At 38.3% G+C, this 27,616-nt stretch overlaps 1 protein-coding gene across 1 annotated transcript in view; it reads right to left on the bottom strand.

The window, feature by feature from the left end:
* Window positions 1-27,616, bottom strand: part of CAMK4 (calcium/calmodulin dependent protein kinase IV) — a 163,897-nt gene that overhangs the window by 92,519 nt on the left and 43,762 nt on the right. Inside the window, exon 2 of the mRNA XM_068666747.1 lies at window positions 1,541-1,619. Within this exon, the coding sequence (XP_068522848.1) occupies window positions 1,541-1,619 (79 nt within the window). The remainder of the gene's footprint in view (window positions 1-1,540; window positions 1,620-27,616) is intronic.

Raw genomic sequence — 27,616 nt, 5'->3', positions numbered from 1 at the left:
TTGTTTAATCATACTGCCGATACAATCAAGGTTGCATTAAGCTAAGCTACTGATGTTCTGCAAATAACTTACATAACCATTTTCTTATGTCCTTCTTGCTTGCCATTTTTCTAGTATTGCTATCATTATAAAAAGAAATCTGTGTTAAAATAAGTCTGCTAAAAATCTGAAGTGAATAGTTCCCAGACACATATGGATGGATCTAGTATTAATGTGGCCATGGTGAACATGAATTAATCTCCACAAAGGCTGAAAACAGGGCAAAGAAATGGTTTTAAGTAATATCTTTCTTCCAAGTGCACTGCACAATGAGAATCATGAAAAAAAAAGAAAGTCCTTTGCATTTCCATAGGAGAGTGTAGGCTGCAGCAATGCAAACTGTGCTTCCTCCAATGCACCAGATGCAAATTCAAAAGCAGCAAACAGGACTGAATTTCTATGCCAGTTTAAACTTTGGCTTACTTTCAGAGATGACAAATTAATGCCAACATTTTACTCATGTGGAACCCACTTATTATGTCTTGCACAGAGACCACCAGTTAATTCAGCATTTAGACATGTTTACGCCTACCCACCCGTCATTATGTTGCTACATGTGAACATTCCTGAACTTTATGGAATAATGGATGATTTAACACTAGAATAAACTGAATCAAAACCACTCATGAATAAAAATCATACCCATGCTTCACAGCTTGCTTGCTTCCTCTCAGATTTATCTTTGTTAAAAACATGAACTACTCTTCCCTATCCCCCACTATTCTCTTGCTGCTTGAAGTTTCTCAGACCATTACTAGCCTTTCCTCTTTAGTCTTTCTTCATGCTTTCCACCATCTATTTCATGACACACACAAAAATAGCTGTGGTGTAAGTATTATATATATGGAGCTCTAAAAATAAACGTCACAACTGTTTCTTTTGTAATTTTGTAGGGAGAAAAAAAAGAAAAAAAAAAAACAACTATAAAATATTTAATTTTACTTGAGTTTGGGTTGATGTTTTAATCCATTTATGAAAAAGCTAAATCATATAATGATATTTTTGGAGCAAATCAATGTACTAAAACAATATGAAATCACAGAGTACATAAATAAAACCTGTTTCTTTTTCACAGTGAAAGAAATTTTCATCTAAAATTTTTTGCCCGAATCTAGATCCATAATGACAATACCAGATGAAGATACAAATGAGATTTGTGAAGATAAGGGGTTTGCAACAGAGTAGTATTACATCTAAAAGCTGTTTTAACTATAAGGAGCTGAAGAAGTCCCCCTACAGAAAATACAAAGCTTAGTGGGGTCCTAAATCTAGTCCATTTCCCCCATGAAGAAACTGCACCCACAGGGAAACAAACAAAACAAAACAAACAAAACAAAACAAACATACAAACAAACAAACAAAAAAAAAAAACAAACAGAAAGTCAGAAACAGATCCCAAAGCAAAAACAAAAACAAAATAAACAAACAAACAAAAACAGGAAAACAAACAAAAAAGCCATAAACCAAAACCAAAACCAAACCAAAACCAAAAAACACTTACTGTCTTCTTCAACATTTTGACGGCGTAAGGTTTCTGGGTCCCTTTCTGCCTGCATCTGTAGACAATGGATGTAGCCCCACTAAATTAAAAAAAAAAAAAAGGGAAGAATAGTTGTACATATGCCTCTTTGAATATGTCAATAAACAGAGTTGCCTAGCTGAAACTATGTTTTCTACTTCTTCCAGCTTGGGCAAAAATACCTTATTTTTCCCCACAGATGCAACCAAAAATATGGTCTAAAAACTGTTCTCTGTCAAACCAGTGAACTTCAGTGACTGATTATTCAGCCAACAGAACTGTAAGATCTCAAGGTGCCTCTTCATCATGCCTTCTATGCCTGACGTATCCTGACATCCTGGATGACTCTTTAGGGCAGCAAGAAACATAACCTGGTCCAAAATATGTGGCAACCTATCACGTCTTTTTTAAGGCAATGCATTTGCAACAATCATTAGAGGTGTTTTCTTTTTTCTTGTTGTTGTTGTTTGCCAACCATTGATGGCAGTAACGGTAACAGAGACACAAAAGAGGAAGAGAGATAAGTATTGTGCTACTTCCTTCCTGGTTGCCCAAACAGACACATAGAGCACCAGATGGACCAAGCAGCACTTCTGTTTAAGTAGGAACTGAAGGGAAAAATCAAACAAATTACAAATTACACCTTCAGGTCACCTTCAAGACTTACTTGCTTGAGGGTGTTAAATGTGTGCACTCAAAGTTATGGCATTACTGGTTGGAAGACACTTTTCTGAGTGGGAGGTTGAGACCTCTCCAGAGGTCTAGGTCAGGGCAGTCTCAGCAGCTTTACTTGTTACCTTCAAGGAAGGGACCTGTACTCTATGAATTTGGTAGAGGGGAAAAAAACTCTGGCTAAACCATAACAGTTACAAAGGATTCAGATAACTTTATATTCTACCACATTTATGCTTAGATGCCTCTAAGCAACCCAGTGCCAGCCAGCAGTAAAATGGAGGCACTAAAATACTACATCTCAGCACTGGCTTTAAGGCATTTTTGGAGCCATCAGCAGCACGGAGCACATGTACCAGAGCAAGGAAGCCTGTCCTCAGGAGATGTGCTACCCTCTGTAAGACTCACAATTCCCATTAGGTGCAGACTTTCAAGTGCTGTGGTTTAACCCCCAACAGACAGCTAAGTGCCACACAGCCACTTGATCAAACTCCCCACGTGTGATGGGGGAGAGAATCAGAAAGGAAACAGTGCAAGAACTCAAGGGTTGAGATAAAGGCAGTTCAATAGGTAAAGCAAAAGCCACATGCACAAGCAAAGCAAAACAAGGATTCATTCTCTGCTTCCCATTGGCAGGCAGGTAGTCAGCCATTCCCAGGAAAGCAAGGCTCATCAGATGGAATGGTTCCTTGGATAGACAAGCGCCATCACTACAAACATCTCTACTTCCTCCCCATCTTCTTTCCCAGCTTTTATTGCTGACCATCATTCAATAGGGGATGGGACATCCCTTTCTTTGGTCAGTCTGTGTGAGCCGTCCTGGTTGTGTCTCCTCCCAGCTCCTGGTATACCCCCAGACTCCTCACTGGCAGGGCAGCACCAGAAACTGAAAAGTCCTTGGATCTGTGCAAGCACTGCTCTGCAACAGCTAAACACATCAGAGGTTATCACCACTGTTTTCATCAGAAATCCAAAACACATCATCATAGAAATCTCTACAAAGAAATTATCCCAGTCAAAACCATGATATTAAGCTAGAGGGTACTGGCACTATCATACACAGCTTCCTGAAAAACATACACAGCAGAACCTCATGAAATGAAAGGATATCACATAGACCATTCAGCCAACAGCACTGCAGATCTCTTTCAGTCAGAAGAAACCCACACCAGTATAAGAGACGGCCACGAGATGCAGCATGACACAAACAGCTTGCTTTTGAACGGGGTTCAGACATGATGACTGTATGAATTAAGCTGTCCCATGGGGTTTATTATTCCGGATATGTTATTTCTATACAAAAACAGCTTCTATGCTACTGGCATGCATGCTCTGCACTTCCTTCTCCTCCATATGGGCACAGGTGCTGGGTAATGCTCTACACAGGCATGTCCAAGTGAGCACGGGAGTTGGTACCTGGCTGAGAAGATTTATTTCAGGGAAAACCTCTTCATCAGGAAAGGTCACCTGCTGTAAGGTTTATGCAGCTCAGTCATCTGAGGGCTTGTGTACATCAAACACACATAACGTAATCTTCACTTCAACTCAAATGCTAAAATGATTATCTCATAACGGTGTATTGATAAATGTGTGGGAGTACTGCAAGCCTCAGTGACTCCCAGAATCATCACATGAATTTAATTAGATCCCTCCTTGGCCAACTCTCACAAGACTTTATTTAGCAAAAAAGAAAAGAAATTAAAAATTAATGCCACATTAAAATAAAAATAAAAATAAAAATAAAAATCATGTCTTAAGGACAACCAAAAATGTTGAAAGATAAAATTCTAAGGACCTGTTACGATAAAGTTTGTAACTCTAATATTTTACTCCAGCACTGTAATGGGGAATTCACTACGTAAACTGCTAATCACTCCTATATGCTACTTCATATATTCAGAGTACAATATAAATATTAAACTAATTGATCTACATATGCTCTTGTTAAGTAGGCAACAAACCTTCTAAAACTGACTTGATCAGGTTGAAGGCACAGATAGGTAAGCTTTGCAGCTGATGATCCCAACAGATAGATCATCATTTCTGCGCCCATCTCCAGGCATTCACTGCGGCTGCTGTGACGGAGGGCAATCACTGCCACTCAGTAATGCTGTTGTCAGTGTTTAATTTACTTTTTTGTAATTTGGCTCTGCAAAGTCTTCCACAAGAATAAAACTCTGGCCACTAGTACACCCCTGATGATTTTACAGAACAGGATTCATGATGGAATGGACAGCTAAACCAGAAGTGGTGTATACTGGTGTATTGTAGGCTCAGTTCTGGAAGGATGGCATCCCGTGGGAGGGACCCCACGGGGAGCAGGGGCAGAGAGGGACCCTGAAGAGGCAGTGGAGACGAAGCATCAGCGACTGATCCTTCCCCTGCACTGCTCAAGTGTAGGAGGAAGGAAAAGATGGGTGGAGAGAAGTTTCTTTTTTTTTTTTTTTTTTGTCTTCACTGCTCTAGCCTTTTATTAATTGACAATAAATCACATTAATCTTCCCAAAGCTGACTTTTGCCCATGATGGTAACTGACGAGTAATCTTCTTGGCCCTCTCTCAGCCCAAGAGGTGTTGTTTTGTTTGTTTGTTTGTTTGTTTTTCTCATCATATTTTCTCCCCTTTTTCTGTTGAGGAGGGGAAGTGAGAAAGCTGCATGGTGGTGCTGAGCTATCTACCAGTGTGAAACCACCGTAGGGTGGCTCAGCACTGCCTTTAACAGTTCATTCAAATGTACCCAAAGCCAGGGGAGTGTCGGCATAATCTTTGAGAGGCAAATAACAGCACTAAGAAACAGATACTTAAGAAGGCATGTCCAGGTAAGCAGCTTGCCTTCAGTCTTTTTAGTCACTTTTAATAACACACAGAAGGGAAGAGTTTAGAAATTATGCCCTGTTGTAAAGATTTCTGACAGCACGTCTCTGGAGTTCTAATCTGGGGAAAAAATGGTAAGATACCACAAGACTTGGGAATGGTTTTAGAGAGATCTCCTCTGGTTTATGTGCCTATGCTGTTCCAAGGAAGAGGTCACTGAGCTAATGGCTGACACCACCTTCCTCCTCCATGCCAGAAACCAGCACCAACAGTCAGGAACAGGATTTCACCACACCTGGTGCAAACCTTAGCAGACAACTGTTACTACTACAGACCTTACTCCTTGTCTCATTGGTGATAAATTGCCCTCCTTGCTTTTTCCCATTAAAACAAAACAAAACAAAACAAACAAAAAAAAAGGTATGGGGAAGGGGAGAAAGCAGCCGGCAAAACTTAATAGAAATGTGCAAACAGAACTGTCTTGTGTAGAGTAGCGCATTTTACTTTGCTTGTTTTGGCTTCCTACACAGTGAGCCTTTTGCTGAATCAGCACATGTAGTTTTCCAGAGACTGTATGATTTAGGAGGTCACCACTGGGAGGTCACCAGTATAATCAGAGTGATTCAAGGCTCCATTACCTGGAGGAATGGGGAGCTTCAGTGGCAAAAACCTCATGTGCATCTGAAGAGCTGAGAGCTGGTAACAGGAGAAGTCTCTTGCTCTCATCTTGAGCTCTTCAGCATCAAACCGTGACTGCAAATAATAACACCCTCAGAAGCCGGTCTGGAATTCATATCAACTAAACATTTTGTTGATGTTTTTCGTCAGGAAGCAGAAATATGTAGAAAACAAAAATTATTGTGGCAACATACATGCCACTTTCTGCAAGTATGTTCCACTATATCGGAATGATAAATGTTAATAGTGATACCATAACTATCATGCCAGCAGATACCAAAACTACAGAGTATTTAATCCAACAGCATGAGCAGTTTCAACAGAAGAAACTGAGAGGGCCCTAAACCCAAGCAGCTAATAACCATTTGCAGACGTATATTGCAGTGTGTGATTGACAATGAATCCATTTCCAATTCAGCCTAGAGACCAGAAATTAAGCACCCCATACACCAGATGAATCCAACCACAAAAGTACTCACTATATAGCTTCACATATTCCTAACAACCCTTCCCTCTTCGTAGCTTGCAAATACGTACATACATATCTTTATGTATACAAGGTATATATACACTTACAGTTATATGAAGTATATTTCTGTGGTTGAACGTGTATTTGTTTACTTTTATAGAAAATTATGTTTAGAGGAATACCTGGTTACTACCTTTTTCCTTGTAACTCTCTTCTCTGTGCCTATCAGGCTGCCTGAATTCAGAGCATAAGTTATTTGAAGTTGGCTGGAACAATAAGAAAAAAGGCATACTCTTGGAATATTTAGCTCACCAAATTAGAGAACAGTAAAAGTTAGAATTCCTACATTGTTGAAAACATCAGCATTCTCTTTTACTGACATACGTGTTTCTGTCTGGAAAGTTGTTTAATGATTCTGTAAAATATTTACTTTTAAAAGCCCACATATAATTGTGAACATTCACAAGATGAAAAAAAAATGGAGAAAAAAAAAGGAAAAAACACTGTAATATATGCTATGCTAAACAACTGGGTTTCTGTGTCTTAACTACTTGGTCATAATCAACAATAAAAACATTTGTTTCCATGTCATACCACCTACACCAAGACTAGTGACAACTCATTAAAAACTTCATGATGTGCCTTACATGAAACGAACCACAGCTGCTACACAACCCATTTATATTACCACAGAATTAGTTTTCCTGCAGTACAAATTCTTCAGTGACATGATAAACTCACTCAGCCATTAGTCCAAATGATCACTTAAAAGTGTTAAAAAAACCACTTAATATATGAAATCAGAATAAAACTTGTTGTCTGACATCTCCATGTGTGTTGTTTTCCACCTATGTTTGAAAAACATTTTAAAATACTAAAAATCCATGTGTGCAACTTTTTGTATCCCCTCCCCTCTCAATTCAAAATGAGTATTTTGAATTTTTTTTCTGCATATTTACCTTGGGTTTCATTGAATTCACAATTATTTTAGAAGGACACTATTTTAGAGATTGAAGTATGTTAAACGTTTAAAATAAGTAGAACAGCAGAGATGGCTATATGTATGCTACATTTGGTTGGCAGATACCAAATATCAAGTGGATAGCAGAGAATGTGTTCATCAGTGCACACAAAAGATCTGGGCTATGGTAAAAGAACTAAAGAGGTGCTTGTCCTCGTATGAAGGGCAGGACTCAGCAACCTCCAAAGAAAAGGATGGACTTGCTAAGCTGGTGAGTTTGTCATGATGAGATTAGCACCTTTCACTATAGAAGAGGGTAGTAAAAAGTGGAAAAAACACTTACACAGGTCATTAGAAAATAAAAAGAATTAATAGGAATAGATCCAAAAATTAACAAAGAGTTTGAAAAAAACTGGGACTTAAAAAGTCTAAAGGGAACTTAAAGGAAACTTGCATTTTGATGTCCTCAGACACTGCAGTTAATCAGCACAGGGTAGCTATTTAATCTGCATATCAGAGGTAAACCATGATTGACCCATGCGGACGACTGTTGGATGGCAGGGTCTAGTTTCCCTGCACACACAGGCAGCAGGGCGGTGGAGCTCTGCCTGTGCTAAGGAGATCAGACTGCAAAGCCAAGAGAAAAGGAACAGTCACACTTGAAGTACACGAAGTCAGAAATAGCAGTGTTAGCACAGATGGAAGACCCATGGAGGACGTTATGGAGGTGGAAGAGATGAGAATTTTCAAGTAAAGACAATAAAGGATAACATGGATTTTGAAGAACCAGGCATGGACTGATGGGGGAGACTGGCACAGAGAAAAACAAGGCAAGAAAACATGCAGAATTTGAGTTGGTTTGGTAAAAGCTTGTTACCTCCACCCTAAACCACCAGGACCATAAGTCCTTCTACCTCAGAAACAGGAGAAGTAAAATGAAACAGTCACACATTTATTTGGTCACAGGTAGGAAGGAAGGGTGAATTCCTAGAGCTGCAGGTTTTCTAACAAATCAAACAACACTGTCAGTATTTCCATTAGAAATAGAAAAATTGGTCCTTTTAAAAATAATTCAGCATCTTCATATCACGCTATCATCCTTGGCTTTATACTGCATTTTGAATCAACTCAGTACAAATACACTCCCCAATGTAATCTCCTCTAAATTTCATTTGGATTAAATTCCTTAAGTTCTGAATTGATTTTTTAAAAATACATTAGTTTGTGCTTCATGCAGTCAAAGAATGATTACACAATCTGATTTGCCCAATGAAATTAGATGAAAGAATGAACAGTCCCAGGAAAACCATGCCTAATACAGAGCCAGAGAAATCTGTGCTGCCAGAACTGAAGTAACATTAAAATTCAGTATCAGTTCCCATAAAGAATACTATATTTTTATACAGCTTACAGAATTTTGTCACCAGGATCGTGGTCAGTAACTGAAATAGGCTTCCTAGAGAAATGGTTGATGCCCCATACCTGTCAGTGTTCAGGAGGCATTTGGGCAATGCCCTCAATAATATGTTTTAAGTTTTGGTTAGCCCTGAAGTGGTGATGCAGTTGGACTTGATCTTTATAAGTCCCTTGCAACTGAACAACTATGCTCTTTCTTTTCTAAACATATTTTCAAATGAATATTACATTAAATATATATATATATATATATTTGACGGTATTACTATTTTCTGCATTTTAAAAATCCCATACATGTAAATTCAGAAAATATCTCAACTCACATTTCATGTGAATGTGTATCAAAACAATCTTCTGAGCAATTATTAAAGCACTATTCAAATCTGATCTAAAATCTTCTTATATACTTCACTCTCTATATGTGTAGGACTTGCACACAATTCTGTGCAGCTGCAGCCCTACCTTTCCCCTCATTATTTGACAACTTGTAATGAAAATAGGAAACTTCAAAAAGTGAACATAATGTGGGGGAAAAATAGTTTGAGCTCCCATCTTCTATAGGGAGTAAAACTAATTGTTGAAGAAAGCAGGGCCGGTAGAAAAAAAATAGTAATTCATACTTCAGGAAAGAAAATTTAATTCCACTTAATTTTCAGAGCTCTGTCTGGTTTGATTTTTACAAGAAAGGAAATCTACACCCTTTCAGATTTTGATACAATGAATTTTAGCTGTGGTGCTGACTTTCTAATATCTAGAGTTTTATCAATCAATTCCTGTTAAAGCTGACCCTCAAAGGCAATGCAATGTACCCAGATGGTATATTCTATATTCAGACTTCACTACATTGTATAGACAAACAAAAATTGCTTTATATAAGCACATTCCCAATAAAAAACACATGCAGTTCTTAAGTGAAAAGTAAGCATACTAATTTTCTTGAACCCATACAATCCACAGGTAACAATATGTATAGCTGTAGTCCCTTGGATGTGGGTTAGTTTGGCTGGTGAATTAATTAAAATGCAGCAAACCAAGCCACCCCTGCTGAATTGGCTGGACTAGTAGATGATAATTTCTGCTGGGGCTGGGGCAGTTTATTTTTCACTAGTTGGGCTATTGTATGAAATTTATAGAAAGAGACCCCTATCCCTCAGGGAGTCTAAACACTTCACTACATCTGGCATTATTACCTGTTAAAACAAACGATATCCAGCTAGGGGTTAAATTAGCTGCATTCTATAGTATTCACATTAACATTAAACTCTTTCCCTCACCTCAAATACTATTTCTTGTGTCTCTGTCTACCTGCTGGGCAAATGTTGAGGAGTAGAAACAGACCACCAAAATAGCATATTTTAAAGTGTCTTGTGAAATCTGCTTTTCAATTAATGGAAAAATATAACTGACCCAGGCTTACTAAAAAACAAGTTTGAAAATCTGGAAAAAAATGTCAAATACAGTGAATTTCAGAGGTTCACTACACATACATCCTGAATAATGCTTCAGGATTTCTGAAATGCAGATACAAGGTGATGATCAGAGCACTTAATACTGCATTATGGAAGACAAAGGTATAAAAAATACTGAAGGGATTCATTCTTTTTCCTTTAGCCCCTTTAAAAAAATGGGTTAGGCTGCACATAATAATTATTAACTGTGTTTCTAAAACAGCAGGGGTCTTCTCAATAGCAAAAATAATTTCATTCAAAACTGAAAAAATCTTGCAGCTGGAAGTTGGCTGAAAACCAGCTTGTAACAGCATCAGGATTATTTTTCAACATGTAACTCCTGCCGTGCCATAGATCCAGGAGATTATTGTGAATATTTTATTTAGAACAGAGTTTTCCATTGAGGCTGCTCTTCTCTTCTTAGGGACAAAAGAGTAGTTATCTACTCGTGTTCAGGCCGTTCAATGAAATACAGAGAAAAGGAAGTAGAAGAGAGGACCCAGTAAACTCCTGCTGCTCCAACAGATTCTCATCCTTGGTCCTAAACTTTGGAAACACATGAGCAAATACTCAGAACCAGTTGCTACTACCTGTGCAAGATGCAGAACCAAAGCCTTGGGCTGGCAGTCACTATGCATACTCTCACAGCTACAGATTCTGTGCACATGCCTTCCATCTACACAACATGCCAAACAGCTACTGACCCTCCGTACGTGACACACAAAGCTTGATAACTGACAGAGCTCCTGTAGAAGTATGTATGACTTATTTTAAGCACCTTTTACACCATTGGCTCACAAGCAGTGAACACTTTTTTTTTTCTTCTGAGAGACACAATAATGATGAATACACATTCTATTGTCATTGTTTATTTATTCTTAAGTAGGGTATGCATCAAGGAGCAAAAATTTGTATTTAAAACAAACAAAAAAAAAAACAAACATACAAAAACAAACAAACAAAAAAAAAAAAACAGAACCAACCAAACAAAAAAGCTTTGAAAGTGAGCTCTTTCCTTCTAAGCCACTGCAGAAAAAAATGCCCATTTTCCTCCTGTGACACATTCCTTCATCAGGCTATATGCCACTGGAGGAAGTGTTTTAAGCAGCCTGTACTTTGACTATGTGTCAACATCATTGATTACTGCTCTTCCTCATGATTTCCAGGGGCAGAAGGCAAACAGACATTTGCACTAAACAACAACAAGTGGCAGCGCAGCTTCAGACACCCTGTAGTGATTCTTGGAGAACAGCACATTTTCCTGGTCAATGGAATGGAAGGAGAAGGAAGGCTATGGAAGTTGACTATGAGCAGATTGCTCTGTATAGAAAAGAAGTCACCTTTCTAAAATCAGATGGGAAAAAAACTATTTATATCTACATATCAAAACTAAGCTTTGATCAGAATTTTCTACCAACTAATCTAGGCCAAATCATTTCCAGGATTCTGCGAGCTCTTGTGCTCATTTTGGTAAGCTACACAGCTTTCTATGTGGAGGCTCATGTTGTGCTGAATCATCAACTCCTATGCAACAGCTTCTCAGCAGTAAGCTGCTTTTGCCAGAAAGTTTATATTCAGTGCCAACACAGGACCTCATACCAGAAGACAAAGTTTAAATACACAACAGATTTAAAAGTTCATTGGCTTTTTTCTAGCTACTTCGAGTATTTTCTTCTTTAAACTGGGTGGGACAGCCATTTCTAATCACAAGAGTGAAAGCCAGGCAATGCAAAACAGTTAAGATTGTTATATTTTGCTAGTGCTCCCTAAATGAATATGTTTTACAATATTTTGCAATTTCTGATCACACGTATGTATATTCTCTGTTAAAGATACAGTATTTTGAAGTAAATTTGGGGGGTACTGGGTAATAACTGGCTGCATACAAGCCAGCAGTGTTCTCTATTCCCAATAAAAAACTACAGTAGAAAGAGGAAGGTGCAGTAGTGAGCACAGTGATATTAAACAGAAAAACATTAAAAACAAAACAAATAACCTAAAAAAAAAAAAAAAAAAAAAAAAAAAAACAGAAAACAGAAAACCAAATTTCCTGGGAATATGAAGATATCAGTAAGGCAACACACTCTGCTACCGCTTGTGTCAATGGGGGGCTTAATTCCATCAAAACAACAAGATTTGCTGTTCTTGTTAGTCTGGTGTGTGAAGGGCAGCTTACTTCCAGTGCAGGGGAGGCATCCAGTCAGGCGTGACCTCCCAGCCCTATAATGCCCTCTGTTTTTAGCTGGGCAGACTTCACTGCTTGTGGCCAGAAAAGACCAGAGCAGGCCTATCCCTTCCCTAAGTACTGGGCCTCTGATGGATGTGCAGGGAAGGGCGTGGGGTCAGTCCTGAGCCATCCCCACCCAAGTGGCAAAGTAGGTGGGAGGCTGGGGCCATCTCATCTCCCTCCCCATTTACAGGAATGCCATGCATAACCCTGTGCAAGCTCATCAGAGGTTGAGGCCCACTGCATGCACTGTGCCCGCCTTACCCCTCAGACATGGGCCCTCTGCAAGACAAAGCAAACAAAAAGCACCAAGTTACCGCTCTTGCGAATTCATCATTTAGCAACTTGCTTTAATGTTTCTCCAGGGACTGATGTAAGCCATACAGAACTACAGTCTACGTGCTTAATTGCCCTGCCCTCCACCCCTTCTTCACTCCCATGTATTTTGCTTTTATTTCTAGCCTTTTCAGACCTCTTCTCTGTGTTGTCAGTTCTCAGGAACAAAAGCTAATGGCTCACGTTTTGCTTCAGAGAGTTTTTTTCTTCAGCATTTTGGGGTGAACTTCACCAATTTACCACCAACATCAGTTCTTCTGATATACCTAAATACCCTCACATCTGTTTTGTTTGGGCATTCAGTATTCTTTTAATTTTTCATGAAGACCTCAGCTTTCTCTTCACAATGTTTTATTTCCTTGTCCCACCTATTAGGTAAGAGCTGTTGTTGTTGCTCTTTTGTTATTGTTTTTTGTTTGTTTGCTCATTGTTTTTTTGTTTGTTTGCTCATTGTTTTTTGTTTGTTTCCTTTTTCTGTTTCCTCACCCTCCTAGCTCATTTCTCAAATCTCTTCCCTGGCAAATGTCCAAATGTCATCAACATTGAGCTTTCATCTTTCCTCAGTCCTAGAGCTAGTGCGGTGTCCTCTGCTTTATATATATATATTTTTTTTCTTTTTCTGACTTTTTGGTGAAATTCTGCTTTTTATCTCCCCATTATTTGACAGCTCCCAATACAGATATTTATACCTACAGGAACTTGAAAAGGATTCACAGCATGACACAGAAATCATTCCTAGTGGTGGTGATCACAGACCTTCCTCATAACTAATGATGAACACATTCAAGCAAGTGTATGTATGAGTGACATATTCAAGAATATGTCGCTGCGATCTGACTTGAGATAAGGAAACCCCTTTCTGTAACTACAAGTGAAATTTCTGTTTTCCAGGAGAAAAATCCAGACTTTCTAGTCCATCAGCATCTTTATATTATTTTTGCTTGAGGCTCCCTATAGCAGCCACTGAAAAAGCCACTGTTTAACCAGCTATACTAGAGAGAGACCACAGTTTCCAATGGCTGCAGTTTCCTTTTTTAAAGAGTGGGGACTTTTTAGCTGTCAGACCTGGTCTGTAATTCAAGATAATGATTCTAATCCAATCTATGTCAGTCTGAACTCACATACATGAAGAACTCGGCACAATGATGTATTACAAATTTAAAACTAAATTAATTCTTTCATGTTCTCCACATAGTACTGAAACTTCAAGCGTAACATACTCTAATGACACTCTTGAAGACTGGCATTTTCAACCTGAATTAAGAATGTAAAACAGAATCACATTTAAGCTGTATATGGAACATACTCTCTATAGGATTTACAGATTCCATTTATTTATTTTATTTATTTATTTAAAAAAAAAAAAAAAAACATATTCATGAAAGTTCCCCAAGTACTTTAGGTTTGGAATAAACAGTGCTGTCAGTTATGCCCATGCATAACTTCACGCACTTACATGCACCAAGTTATGGCCACGCAATTGACTGTTGATGTACACATGCTGCCCATGCCTACCCTACAGCAAATGCCCTCTGAAGCCCATGTCAGCCACAGCTTGACACTGCACTGCTATGAGATCTCTGAAGAGACCTGTGTTGAACAAGCATAGGCAAAGTATTTGACACAGACCTTCATGAGGTTGATCACAGATAAGCAGGCATTTCAAGAGTGCTGTCCAGGAACACTGCACAACACTCTGTATCCCCAAAAGAGGTAATCAAACACTGCATTCATATGCACTTATTTTACAGTGGCAAGATAAGGCTACTACTGTTATATCCTCAAAGCAGAATCATTGTTCAGTGTTGGAACTCACAGCAAAGCCCATTGAAACAATCAGAAGCACATTTACCCTGTCAGGGGTCAAATTTGTGTTAATATATTGTGACATACTATCCTATCCTATCTCAGAAATTAGGGTCTCCCTAATTTCTAAGGAAAAAGCAGGAGCTACTTTTAGCACTATTAATCCTACCCTGGATTCACAGGGCAGCTGCAGACCTAAGAATAGACAGAACCTGTGTGTGCATGAGCTAGTCTTGCTTCCACATGGGGAAGTCCTTCAACATGCCAAGCAACCCTCAACAAAAGCACTGCTCTACTGACAGTATATAGTGCTGGGCACTTATCAGAGGCTTTTCCTTACAGCAAGTGACAGTTAGGCATGCTAGCCAAATGAAACCAAAGAACAGTGAGGGATTTTTCTTGGTCTCATATTATATATAAATGTTAACAGAATGATCCCAGAATTAAGCTCAGGAATAAGAACCAAGCTGCCAAAAGGCATCACATACTCCTTCCCCAAATTGGTTTTATTGATTCTTGGAAAGAAAGTACCCTTAATGAGATCTTCTGCACTGCCAGCTACTGAAATCATCTACCCAGGAAATAGTGAGGTTCATGTGTCCCTAACTGCTGCTTCAGAGTGGAGACTTGTGTACCCAATTTTCCAAAACTAGCCCAAAATTATAATGATTCTTTTTTGAAGATTTAACAATTTTTAGTATTCATTCTGATCAGTCGTCCGTCCATCCAGATTGATTAATAATGAATTTGTAGTGTTTTTGCATGCAGTGCAAGTGTCTAATTAATAATGCCTTGCAGAAGATACATCTTTAAGTTTTAGCATATGTCCAATATATAAAGAATTTTGGCAATGTTAGATTTCCTAAAGCTTTAACTTCAAAGTATACTGTAAATTTATATTACTTCTTTGATCCTGGGGAAAAAAGAACACATACTTTTTGAGGTTCACTATAATGCTGACTGAGAAGTTAATCCAATTTTACATATGGAGTTCCTTTCATTCTTTCCTTTTGCCTCTGTCTGTAGTCTTTGAAAATACAATCCAGCCCTCACCCTCTGATTTCATAGTAAACCTGTTAGAAGTGAAAAATTTGGATATTTGGTCATTAAAATCTAGTGGTTTTATTCACTAATAGAAAGAATAGAATAGTTAGTTGGAAGGGATCTACAAAGATCATTGAGTCCAACTACCTCACCACTACAGGCCTAACCAAAAGTTAAAGCATATTAATGAGAACATTGTCCTAATGCCTCTTGAACTCTGACAAGCACCAGGCATCAACCACCTATATAGAAAGCCTAATGTTTAACAACCCTCGCGGTAAAGACATTTTACCTAATGCCCAGTCTGAACCTCCCCAGGCACAGCGGTGTGCTGTTCTCATGTGTCCTGCATCGGTTACTGGGGAGCAGAGACCAGCACCTCCCTCTCCCCTTCTCTTCCTCTGGAAGCTGTAAAGAGCAACAGTCTCCTTTGAGCCTTCTTTTCTCCAGACCAGACAACCCAGGTGTCCTCAGCCTCTCCTCAGAGGTCATACCTTCCAGCCCTTTTACCATCTTTGTTGTCCTCCTCTGGATGCATTCAACCATCTTAAAATCCTTTCTATACTGTGGAGCCCAGAGCTGCACACAATATCCAAGGCGAGGCCACACCAAAGCTAAATGTAGTAGGAGCATCACCACTTCTGACTGTCTGGTTGGTGATGCTGTGTTTAATGCACCCTTTTAATGTGGCTCACCCCCTTGGCTCCCAGGGCATGCTGCTGGCCATGCTGAGCCTGCGGTCACCAGCACCCCCAGGCTCCTTTCTGCTGAGCTTCTCTCCAGGCACTCATCTCCCAGCCTGTGCCTGTGTCTGGCATTTCTCTGCCCCAGGTGCAGCACCTGGCATTTCCCTTTGTTGAACTTCATGTCAGTGTTGATGGCCCAGTGCTCTGATCTATCCAGATCCCTCCGCAAGGCTTCTCATCCCTGCAGAGAGCCAACAGCACCTCCCAGTTAAAATCATCAGCAAACTTGCTGAGAATGCATTTCACTCCTGCAACCAGACCATTGATAAAAATGTTGAGCAGGACCAGACCTAGAATTGAGCCCTAGGGAACCCTGCTCCTGACTGGCCACCAGCCAGATGCAGCCCCATTCACACAACCCTTTGAGCTCGGCCATTCAGCCAGCCCAACACCCAGAATAACATGTACCTGCTCATCTCACAGGTGGACAATTTGTCCAGAAGGCTGCTGTGAGGGACACTATTCAAAGGCCTTGCTAAAATGCAAAATGCCTTCTCCGTGTTTTCAGAGGTATGCTAAGCAACACCATATCACACTACAACCAAAAACACTGGCAAGAAAAACTAGATTTGTCTGTTTTCCCGGGGAAAAAAAATATTATACAAAATAAAGCCATAAACACAGAGCCATCAGAAAAACATTGCTAAGATGTTTTTTTCTAGTATTTACAGGAAAATAGAAGTTTTTAATACAAGCAATTCTCTCAGACAATTCTCCCAGTAGAAAAGAAGTTTGATACTCTTTAGAGTTGACAGAGAACCTCAAACACATTCTGCTGCTGCTCTGAGAGGTTAGAAAGACTGTCTCTCCATTCAGAGACAGTAGGAATTTGAGGTAGGACATAATGGGTGAAAAGAAAGACTATTGTGTAACTCAGCCACAACTGTGGACATCTGGTACAGGCCTGAAAAACGGTTTAGGTCAAAAGTGGGACATGCTGATGTCACGCCGTTGTGCATGTAGACAATGGCTCCACAATTTGGAATTATATGCCAGTTAAAAAAAAAAAAAAAAAAAAAAAAAAAAGGACAAAACGTGCTCAAAGGAGCCTAACATTAAAGAATCAGACCTGGCATGACAGCATAGAAGAATGGTGTCACACCTGTCTAGCTCTATCTGTTAATCTTTCAGATATGTAAGTAATTAATTCACTCCAAAACAAATTTCATTAACAAATGTTTCTATCTGTTATATATTCTTGTTTTTACATAAAGGTAGTGACATGATATTGCTAGCCAATTTGGAGTTTTATGTCAAGTGTTTCAAATTAATTGCTTCATTTCTCTGTATTTCTGTCTCTGAATAGGAACCTTCAAAGCCATTGTGTCAATTCCCTTGGGAAAAAAACCTGGTGCCTGAAAAACACTACTATCCAACATTTCCTCTGTCTCTGGATTTCACCGTGTAGCTGCATTTAGCCAGCTAAAATACTTTTGAAGACCTCTTTTTTTTTTATTTTATTTTTTTTTTTTTGTAGCTACATAAATGTAAAATTTATCTACAAGGCAAATTTGACATCAGCAACACAGTAGGATTAGGACTTAATTCTGTAGTGTTGTAGCATCAAATCTGTTAGGATTGGTAATCACATCATTAAGTGTACATCATCATTGCGCCAAAATTATTTAAAAAAGGCTGTCTTTCTATAGCAGTATCATTCTTCTGACATAGGACTACTAATGCACTAAAGCAAAACAAAACAAACAACAACAACAGCATCAAAAAACAGAAGAGGGAAATGGAAAAGAAACAAGATACATCTATGACAAAAAAATTCTTCTCATCAGAGACATCACAAATAGCTCCAGAAAGACCTGGACTTGCTGTGGGGGCTGTTTTGTAGTGTTGAACGACATTCACAGAAGACAAGTTATTATAATTAAGTAAATTTCCTGCAAAAATGCCCAGAGACAGAAACTATCTTTGTTAAAACACATTTATTTGTACCAGTAACAGCTAGTCTGTATCAGGGACATGATTATCTGAGAAAATCACTTCCCCATGCTACATTATTCTGGCATTTGTGTCCTTTGGGGAAGTCAAGTTAGAATGACTTTTTAAGAAGTGACAGTCAGCCTTTCTGAAAGGTAAAAACCAAGGTATTTAAATACACATGCATTGCACCTCCAGTGAAAATCACTAGTCTCTGACACAGCCCATCTGCTAATCTTTCAGCGGAGTGGGCCTGGCTACAGGCGGAGAAATCAGTGCTGCTACTGCAGAGATACTCAGATAGCCTGGCCATATGGTGAAGCTCTGCAGAGAGAAAGAGGGAAACAAACTCAAAAAAGGTCACCCTGACTCAGAAGACCCACATTTCTCTGGCTGATTCATTTGGGTCATGAAACAGCTCTTGGTTTTGGTCACTGGATCACTCTCAAGGGCTAAGCACACAGGGCAAATATTGAGTTACGCTCAGCAAATACTTCAGCATATAGAAAATCTAAACATTTTTGTTGTTAGTTGCATATCCTCCCTCTCCTCTCAATAGAAATGAAAGAAATGGGACAGATGGGATCAGACATTTCCAGTGCATTTATTAGCACATCATGTATCACTAAGAAATTTGAGGTACATTTTCAATTATCTCTTTTTTTCTAGCCACATAAGAGATTAACAGTATTATTTCTATGGAGTCAGACATTTCTCCCTTATTGAACTCATTGGAGACTGTATTTCCCCTGCTTGGGGATCTAATATTAATTCACTAAGTTTCATGAGGCTCCATTACCTTGTTCACTGTCCATGAGTTCAAATGAATCGTCTTCACTTCATGGATGTATAGTCAAGAGCAGAAAACACAATAGTTAATTCTTAACACTGCAAGAAGCTGAATCATTTCTTCACTGTAGCATATAAACTAAAACTTCTCACCAGTGCACAAGAACTGGAGGAAGAGTGCTTTATATGCATGATTTTTAGCCAGAAATTATTTCATCCTGCATTTAGGAAAGAGCAATAAATATTACAAAAATGCTCACATGAGCCACAAGAGAGAGAGAGACTAGGGCAGTGCTTTTTATGAAAATAGAAGAAAGTGCAGCATACTCAGGCAATATACATTTTTTGTGTTTTTTCCATTTACATTTTCAAATACTGCATTATTTCCCCCCCAACTCTCCCCCTCCAAAAAAAGAAACAAACAAACAAAAAAAGGGTAATCTAAAGAAACTTTCCATCATCTTGTTTTGTGATTTCCTGGAGATTGGTCTTACCACAGCATACTGCGTCCTAGTAAATGTACATGGACTTACGACAAAGAACGTCCCCTTTCACATCAAAGAACATCTCTCATGGTCTTGTAAGGGCTCATGGATAATTCCTCAACTTCTGGTAATTTCTGTATGTTACACTATGAAAGTACTGTAAAAGAGCAAGTGCTCTGCATAAAAAATACACTGGAATACACTGCCAGATCCAGGCTACCCACAAAACCAGACAGAGGGCACAGCACAGCCATGCTGATGCATCCTCTGATGAACACAGGACCTCTGAGGCTTCAGCATGCCACCCACACTTGGACACGACACCGTTCTGCAGGAAAAGTACACCATACCCACACTGGCTCCTGAGATGAGTTGTTCAGTGTTGAATCAACCTAGCCAGTAAGTTTTTCCCTGTTAAGAAAACTGGGCAAAGAGGAAGTCATCTTTAAGGAAAACTCAATAGGCGTTCAGACAGTACTCAGGCAGTATCTAGCTATCAAATGTTTTAATAAACCATGGTTGGAAGGAGAAAAAAAATGCACAGCATGCTGATTTCCATTTGCAAGGAAAGAGAGAAAGGTAATGTGCCTAGCTTTAGTGAAAATGAAAACCTAAGCTGAGAAAGTCTCAACCATTTAAATATGAAAAAAGATATATCTGCTGCTTGTTCAGACACACCACTGTGAAGATAAATGAACAGGGCACTCAACTGTGATAATATTGTTAGCACTATTCAGGATCTCAGTGAGTTCCACTCTGTATTTCAGACAATGATTTTGCCACACATGTGACATTTTTTATACATTTGTGGGTAACAACAGTTACGGAATTTGTCCTAGATAAGTAAACTATGGTATAATATAAGCATTACTTGAATATATACATCACTGCAGTAATGCTACAGTAACACAGACAGAAAAAGTAATTACCAGTTAAGAGCCATTTCTAGACTTACTGGTTGATTGCTGGGAAATAGCACAGATTCTGTGAGATGTCAGAGATGACTTCATTAACTTTTTATTACTATTATTATTTATTTATTTATAATTAAACTATGGTTGGAAAAGACTTTAACAGCCTCTGATTTGAATGTCTCAACAAACATCCTGAGTTTCCTGCTAACAACTGATCACTTACTCAACACAGGTTTTTAAATATTAAAAAGTAATAATCGGCACACTTCATATTTAGTGTTTCATACAACTAACCATCTCAGTTCTATCTTCACTACCACATTGTGCTCCTAAAGGAGAAACACAGCATTCTTCACATTTTCTACTGTAATCAGAAAGTACTAGTGCCAATACCATTAACAAAATCAATAGTTAACTTCTGTTTTCTCCCAATTTGCTTTATTAACTTCCCTGACTAGAGTTTAAAGATGTAAAATTATTCCCCTAGGTTTCAAGTCTACTCCCATCAGCTCTAATGATTGTAAGAGCTTCATAGTTTTTTCCATAAGAGTGAATCTAATTTGCAAAGAGTTAACAGTAGGTACCCATAAACAAAGATTTATGGGTAATTAGTCTGGATGCTTAGTGTATGGCAATGTAGTTTGCCAAATAATGAACAACACCGCTGTAATTAATGAAAGCCCTTTGCCTCTACTAGAGTAAAAGAAAAGAGGAGATCATTAATAAGAGAAGTCTGGCTTTGTGTTTTTGTTACTCCTTGGTCAGCAAGATGCATCCATCAGTCTGCATCCCCGAGACATACATTTGAACAGGGGACAGCCTCATTCGAGAAGCAAGCCCTGCCAGTGCCCAGTGTGGAGAAGAGGAGCAGGGTCACACAGTATACCAGTCATGAGCCCTAAGGTGTGGGAACACACAGGGCTGTGACAGGGGGACAGGAGCTCCAGGGCTCCATGGGGAGGAGCTGCAGCTGCCCCCAGTGACAGGAGGCAGCCCTCTAGTAGAAGAGCCCAGGAGAGCATCCTCCTGCTACCAATACTTCACCACCCCATGGACTGCTTCAGATGCACAATTGTTCCATGTACAGCAAACCAGGAAATGCAGTTACTTACAGCATGGCTGCCCATATAGGCTTACAGTATTTCGGTTGGAGCCACATTCTTTTGGTTTGTTTTGAGTTGCTTTTAAGAACTTGTGAAGTGCTGTGGGTTTTTTGTTGTTTGCTATGTTTTTGGTTTATCCTCAAAATCTATATTTCCTGGACTAATAATTATAAACACACAAAGTTACTTTTATTTTTTTTATTTTTTTATTTTTTATTTTTAAACTCAGCAGTACTAGAAGTGGACAGTATATAATTTGAAATTATTTCCATTTAATCAGATACTCCCACAGTGCCCCACAGCATCATAAACCAAATTGGCTCTCTGGTTCCATTTCAGAAATGTATGCATGAGTCAAAAAAAAAAAAAAAAAAAAAAAGACTCCATAGCTATTTTAAGTATTCATATGATTAAGTGAACATCATATTCTCACAGCAATTTTAAGAGTAATAATGTTATTTTAGCCATGAGAGTCTAAGATGGCAAGCTTTGCATGAAAAGAAAGCATCCTAATAGGCATACTGACATTGGTGGAAAAACTGTTTTTAGTAAACATGATGAAAATACTTAGGGTTTCCTTGTAAGGACTGAAATGCTGTTTCACAGAGCATTGAAAAGAGTTTAGTGTATGACAACACTCAAAATTTGTTCTCCTACTGATTTCTTAAAGCTTTCACTGTCTAGCATACCTTATTCATAGATTGAACTGATTCTTTACCTTTGTGTTTTATACAATCAAGAAGAATTTGTCCAGAGTACCTAAGATGACACCTATCAGCACAATGTATTCTGGCAGACCAGTTAAAACCTTTGTGAGCATCAGTGAAATAGCCTCAAAGTTAGCTGGGCTCTTTTGAAACAAATATTCTTCCCAGTCTAATTCTAAAGTGCACCTAGGGAATTGTTTCTCTTCAGAGAGGAAAAAAAGAATGGAAAGCAAACAATGCCAGTTCAAGGTAATTTAAAAAGATGTGCTTCTGCAAAGTAAGACTGAGACATAATGTATTTAACTCCTGTGGCTGTTTTTCCCTCCCCACAATATTGACATCAGCTCTTGTTAAAACACAGGACTCTGAGTAATTTTTCCTTATTATCAGACTCATCGGATGTCTCATGAGCACAAACAGCCTTGCTTTACCCTGGCCTTATCTCCCCATTTGTATAACAGTCTGTGATGTTAACGCAAGTGTTGAATACCTATCCTCAGCCATCAAACTACTTTTCTGACTCAATACAATCTGATTCTTTCCAATTGAGTCGGTACAAAAACTGAGCAAAACTCATCTGATCAAGTGTTGTCATTTACTTCAGCTAAATTCCTTCACCTAAATTCCTTCTGTAGTTAAGAGAGAAATGGGCGATTCTGGAGTGTGATTCACCTCATTCTAAGGACATTTGGAACCGGTCAGGTGGAACATGCCCTGAAAGTGTTTCTTTTTTCTTCCTCTGATCATGAAGGAAGCTTTATATAGGCAACCATAATAGTAACTCTCTGTGGTTAGGAGAAATTACTCCCACTCTTTCTAAGTACTGCATCCGATATAGCATGGCCTTGATGAAAGAAACAACTCTCCGTAGCAGACTCTCCATAGCAGCAGGAAACTCACCATGATTCCCTTTCCTCGTGAACCCAGGGCACTGACTTCTCATCTCTGAAAAGGAACTCTCTTAATATAGCTAATACTGAAAAAATCATACACCTCTCTATCTTCTGCCTCCTCCATGACCCCTCCTGACCAGTGTGGACTGTCAGGAGTGATGAAACCACAGTGAGAAAACAGCTACCTTGTATGGTGTGGTGTGCACCAAGGATGTGCCTTATAGTAAACCTGCATTGAAAGCAGCAGGAGAAAGACCACTGGGAAACCATCCCAGGTGAGGAAACATAGGAAGACACATATACATATACCTGTATATCTGGAGGTAAGATGGACAGAGACAGCAAGACACTAAGGAAGTCCGAGGAGGAAAGCGTGGTGAAGTAAGAAGACAAGGTGGCGAGAGGAGAGGTTGGAGGGAGAGCACAGAGTAGGACAGGAGATTTTACAAGTCAAGAGATAGGTGGTAAGAAAGTAAGCAAGACAAGGACATCAGGACAGTGAGAAAAAGAGCCAGAGAGAAGAGTGCAAAGTGTGAGTGCAATAACTGCATTGCTTTATAATTTCTGAAGAGGAATAGGAACAAATGAAAGAATAAAATGACTTTTCTTTTTTTCTCCAGCTTTGCTCCTTCTCCTCTCCTAAAGGATATGCAAAACCTGCAAAATGAGTTAGTTGTTTTACCAATGTTTTAAGCTCAATGTAGCATCAAAAAAAAAAAAAAAAAAAAAAAAGTGCTACAGACTTATTACACTTAATGTTGTTTCAAACTTTCCGCAATCAGAAATTGGAAAAAGAATTTTCACACAAAATATATCCACAGTGGCACCTGCATCAAGCTCAAGCATCAAACCCCAGTCCTGTACATAAACATAACTTGACACCTTCAACAGAATGTGATTCAACAAGACTGACAATTTTACACAGCTCTGCTGTGCAACCTGTCAGTCTGAGATTGACACAGGCTATTGTGACCAACACTACTTAAACCAGATATTCCTCAACCAACCTGAAAATCTGATCTTTGTATAAAAGTAAACACACTCTGTAGACTGAAAAACAAACAAACAAAAACAAACAACAAAAAACACACACACAAAAGCAAACCCTCAAATTCTAAAGAGGAATGCAAAAAATAACAGTATCAATCTACCTTTGACAGTTTGCCAATACTTTTCCCTTCAAGCCCCTCTTCTCTTGTACATTTATAGAAATTCCATTGTGCTCCTAAATGTACATTAAAAATAAACCACCTTAACTTGATCTTCTACTATTAACAATAGACTCTGTAAGCAAACCCTGCCCTCTTGCATTGTCTTTACCCACCTACTGGCATTCTGTAAATGTCAGGTTTTTAATGCCAACTGTACCATTTAGTTTCAAGCACACTTGCAGCATATCACTTAACATTTAAATAAAAAAGGGGCTGCTTTTCCTATTGCTGTTGTAATTATTGATCATCTACAGCATTCCTGCTATGGTAACAAAAGAATAAATCTTGGTTTGACTGGAAGAGAGGAGAATATAATGGTTCTGGACAAATCCTGGCTGCCATGACAGGGTCTCTACAGGCAACAGCTGGAGTAAAGCTGAGTACACTTCAAATCTTGTTACTCTGAATAAAATAAACAAGACCTGCATTCATTTTTATAGTAAAGACTAAAGGATAAAGTGTCATGAATTGTGAAAAATGGCACTGGCATAACGTAATCAGATAAGCTGTAGAGCTCTTGTTTTTCAATAAATATACAAGGTACTGGGTGGTTTTACTCTAACTACAATCCACTGGCTTATTAAAAAGCTGTCCAGTCATCACTGAGACAATAAATTGGGCAGGTACTTTTGGAAGCACTTTCATGCTTCTCTAGCGGGCCAGCTGTAGATATCATGGCTGACACACAGTGAGCAGGAAGTCTAGTAAGAATTCCGCCATTTGCTGCAGTAAAATGTACATAGCACACAAGATTTATTTAACGGTGCTAACAACAGCTTATCCAGAACTCAGATAAAGGACACTATACATTTTTCTATGGCTGGATTTGAACGAGGTGTCTGTATCAACCTACTTACTTCTTATATCCTGTGGGGCATAAAGTTTTTTTTTTTTTACCATGCTAAGGAATATACTTATTTCTTTTAAGGCTCTTGGTTCCAGAAGCTCATTACAGAGGGGAACAAATGGTACAGCAAAGGCATTGTCACTGGGTTCTAAATAACCAACACCTGCAACAAGTGGTCAGGATGCCCTAGTACCGATGTGCAACAAATGTATTTTTCAAAAGAAAAAGAAAAGGTAAAAAAAGGAAAAAATACAGAAAAGCAATGTGACAAATACTTAAAAAACAATCAATCAAGCAAAAAACTAAATAGATGTGATTTTGAAATAACTGGATTGAAAAACCTGTACGGTCAGATGTCATATCACCACTACTAGCTAAGTGCATAACTACAAAATGACAACATACTTCTGTTTTCTTTATACATGTAGTTTCTTTCTAGTTGTTTTATTCATGCAGCATGATGACATATACAATGTTTATAGTGGATCTATGTCTATTTGTATTGTTTTCCCCTACTCTTATATTTTCAAAAATAAGATATAATAACCTTGCTTAAAAGCATCTGACATCACTAGTTATTTCATTAACAGATGACCTCAGGGGAATATATGGAGTATTATACAGTACTAATGCTTTAAAAAAAATAAGAGATCACAAATCCATAAGCAAGGGTTTACCTTTCAGCACAAAATTGCAACACCACTCTGGTTGTCCATACCTGCTTGCATTAACTGCTTACTGCTGGTGTATCTTCTAAGATACCCATGATTACAGTGAATTGGGAACATTGTATGCTGCTGCTTAAATACACTATTTAAATCAAGTCTGCTCGGCAAGACATTTGAAGAGATTCCTGAAAATATTTGGTCATTGTAGGTTAACCCAGCATACTAACAGGCTGATAAAAAGTATAAATCTAACTTCAAAAGCTGGAGAAAAAAAATGTTGCTTGTTAAGCATCATGTATGAGACTGAGGTAAACTTAATTTGGTTTAAGAAGAGTAGATCTACATGCATAAATTTAGCCTGCTAAAATACTAACAGAGGCTGCAACCTGTTGCACTGAAACCTTAAAAACCACCCCAGGTGGTTGAGGAACCATGTGTTATAATTCACAATATATTAAACAGAAGAATTCAAAATGGTTTGCAATATAAATCACAGTGCATTTACTTTTTATATCACCTAAATTATGTTATCACTTCCTGGAAAAAAAGCAGAAATCCTGATTTTTCCTGACAAACCATATATTTTACTTTCTTAATTCTAGCTATTCCTTAAGTGCTGGAAGACAAAGTTTGCTACTTGAGCAACACACCATTCTCCCCAGGCTAGGCAAGCAGAAAAATAACCAGAATTCTTTAAACTATTCTCTGTACAAACATCATTTCAATACTTAAGCAAATAAATCAGCTAATAAATACTACTGCTGGTATTTGTTTTCCACACTTTCCCAGCAAGTAGGTCTTTGTTAATGGGATAGACACAGGATTATTTTTGCCAGCTATTCAATTTTTTTTTTTCTGTCACTGAATTCATAGACTTGAGTTAGCTTCTATTTTCTTTACAAATACCACTTGAATGGAAAAATCATTTTATTTTTTTATCAACCTTCTCCTTTTCAAAGGATATTCTTTCTCATTTTGTTATAGAAAATATAGTCTTTTAACGACTTCTCATTATTAAACTGATGTGTGAAAAAGGCTACAGAAAAGATTTTGGTAGAGTACCTGCTTTTGCTGCTCAATGAATTCCTCATGATAACTATGGCAGAGAAAAAAAGGATGGCATGATGCCAGCCTTTCAAGTGATTAATGGGCTAGGGAAATTTTTATATTAAGATATGTTTTCTTTCCATACAGAAAGACAGCCTTTTTATATTTCTCTCTTACAGCCATAATAGGTATCGTCCAAAAATTTCCTGTCTTTTTCAAATTTGACACCTGGTGATTTAAATACTTGTGTCTGTCTTCAGCAAATCACCAGGACTGAAGAGGTTAGCTGCTAAGACTGTTTTCCCTGTAATTTCTGGGTCCATTTTAAAAACAAAATATTGTTCTATATAGTAATCAATTGTAGTTGTTTATATTATTCTTGTATTTCTCACTACAACAACAAAATATATTTAACTTGAATTACAGTAGGCACAGTTTCAAAGGATTTCTCCTGTAACCCTGCTCTTATGTTTGAGAGCAGAAGTAAACCAGGTAATCAAAAAAAAACAAAAAACAAAAAACAAAAACCTTTTTTAAAAAAATAATTCTCCACAGCACTAATTAGGTGACTGATTAGATACTGCAACTCTTTATCTACCAGGTTCTAAATTCTATGCATGTCTCAAGCAGATGGGCAGGGCTTTTTTTGTGAAAATTCCTGCAGGGACGTAGACTTATGTGAGTTGGCAGAACATTATGAATATTTGAGTGGATGAACTCCCCAACCTCACACCAAGTCTCTGCTTCAGACAAGAATCTGCAAAACAATTGGAAAATTTGTCTGAAATGGTGAGCAACAAGTTCATGAATTTAGGAACTGTGGTGCACATTTTCCATTTTTCTCTG

The sequence above is a fragment of the Anas acuta genome, chromosome Z (assembly GCF_963932015.1).
Source record: "Anas acuta chromosome Z, bAnaAcu1.1, whole genome shotgun sequence".
NCBI lineage: Eukaryota > Metazoa > Chordata > Aves > Anseriformes > Anatidae > Anas > Anas acuta.
This window is presented reverse-complemented; position numbering and strand designations above follow the sequence as displayed.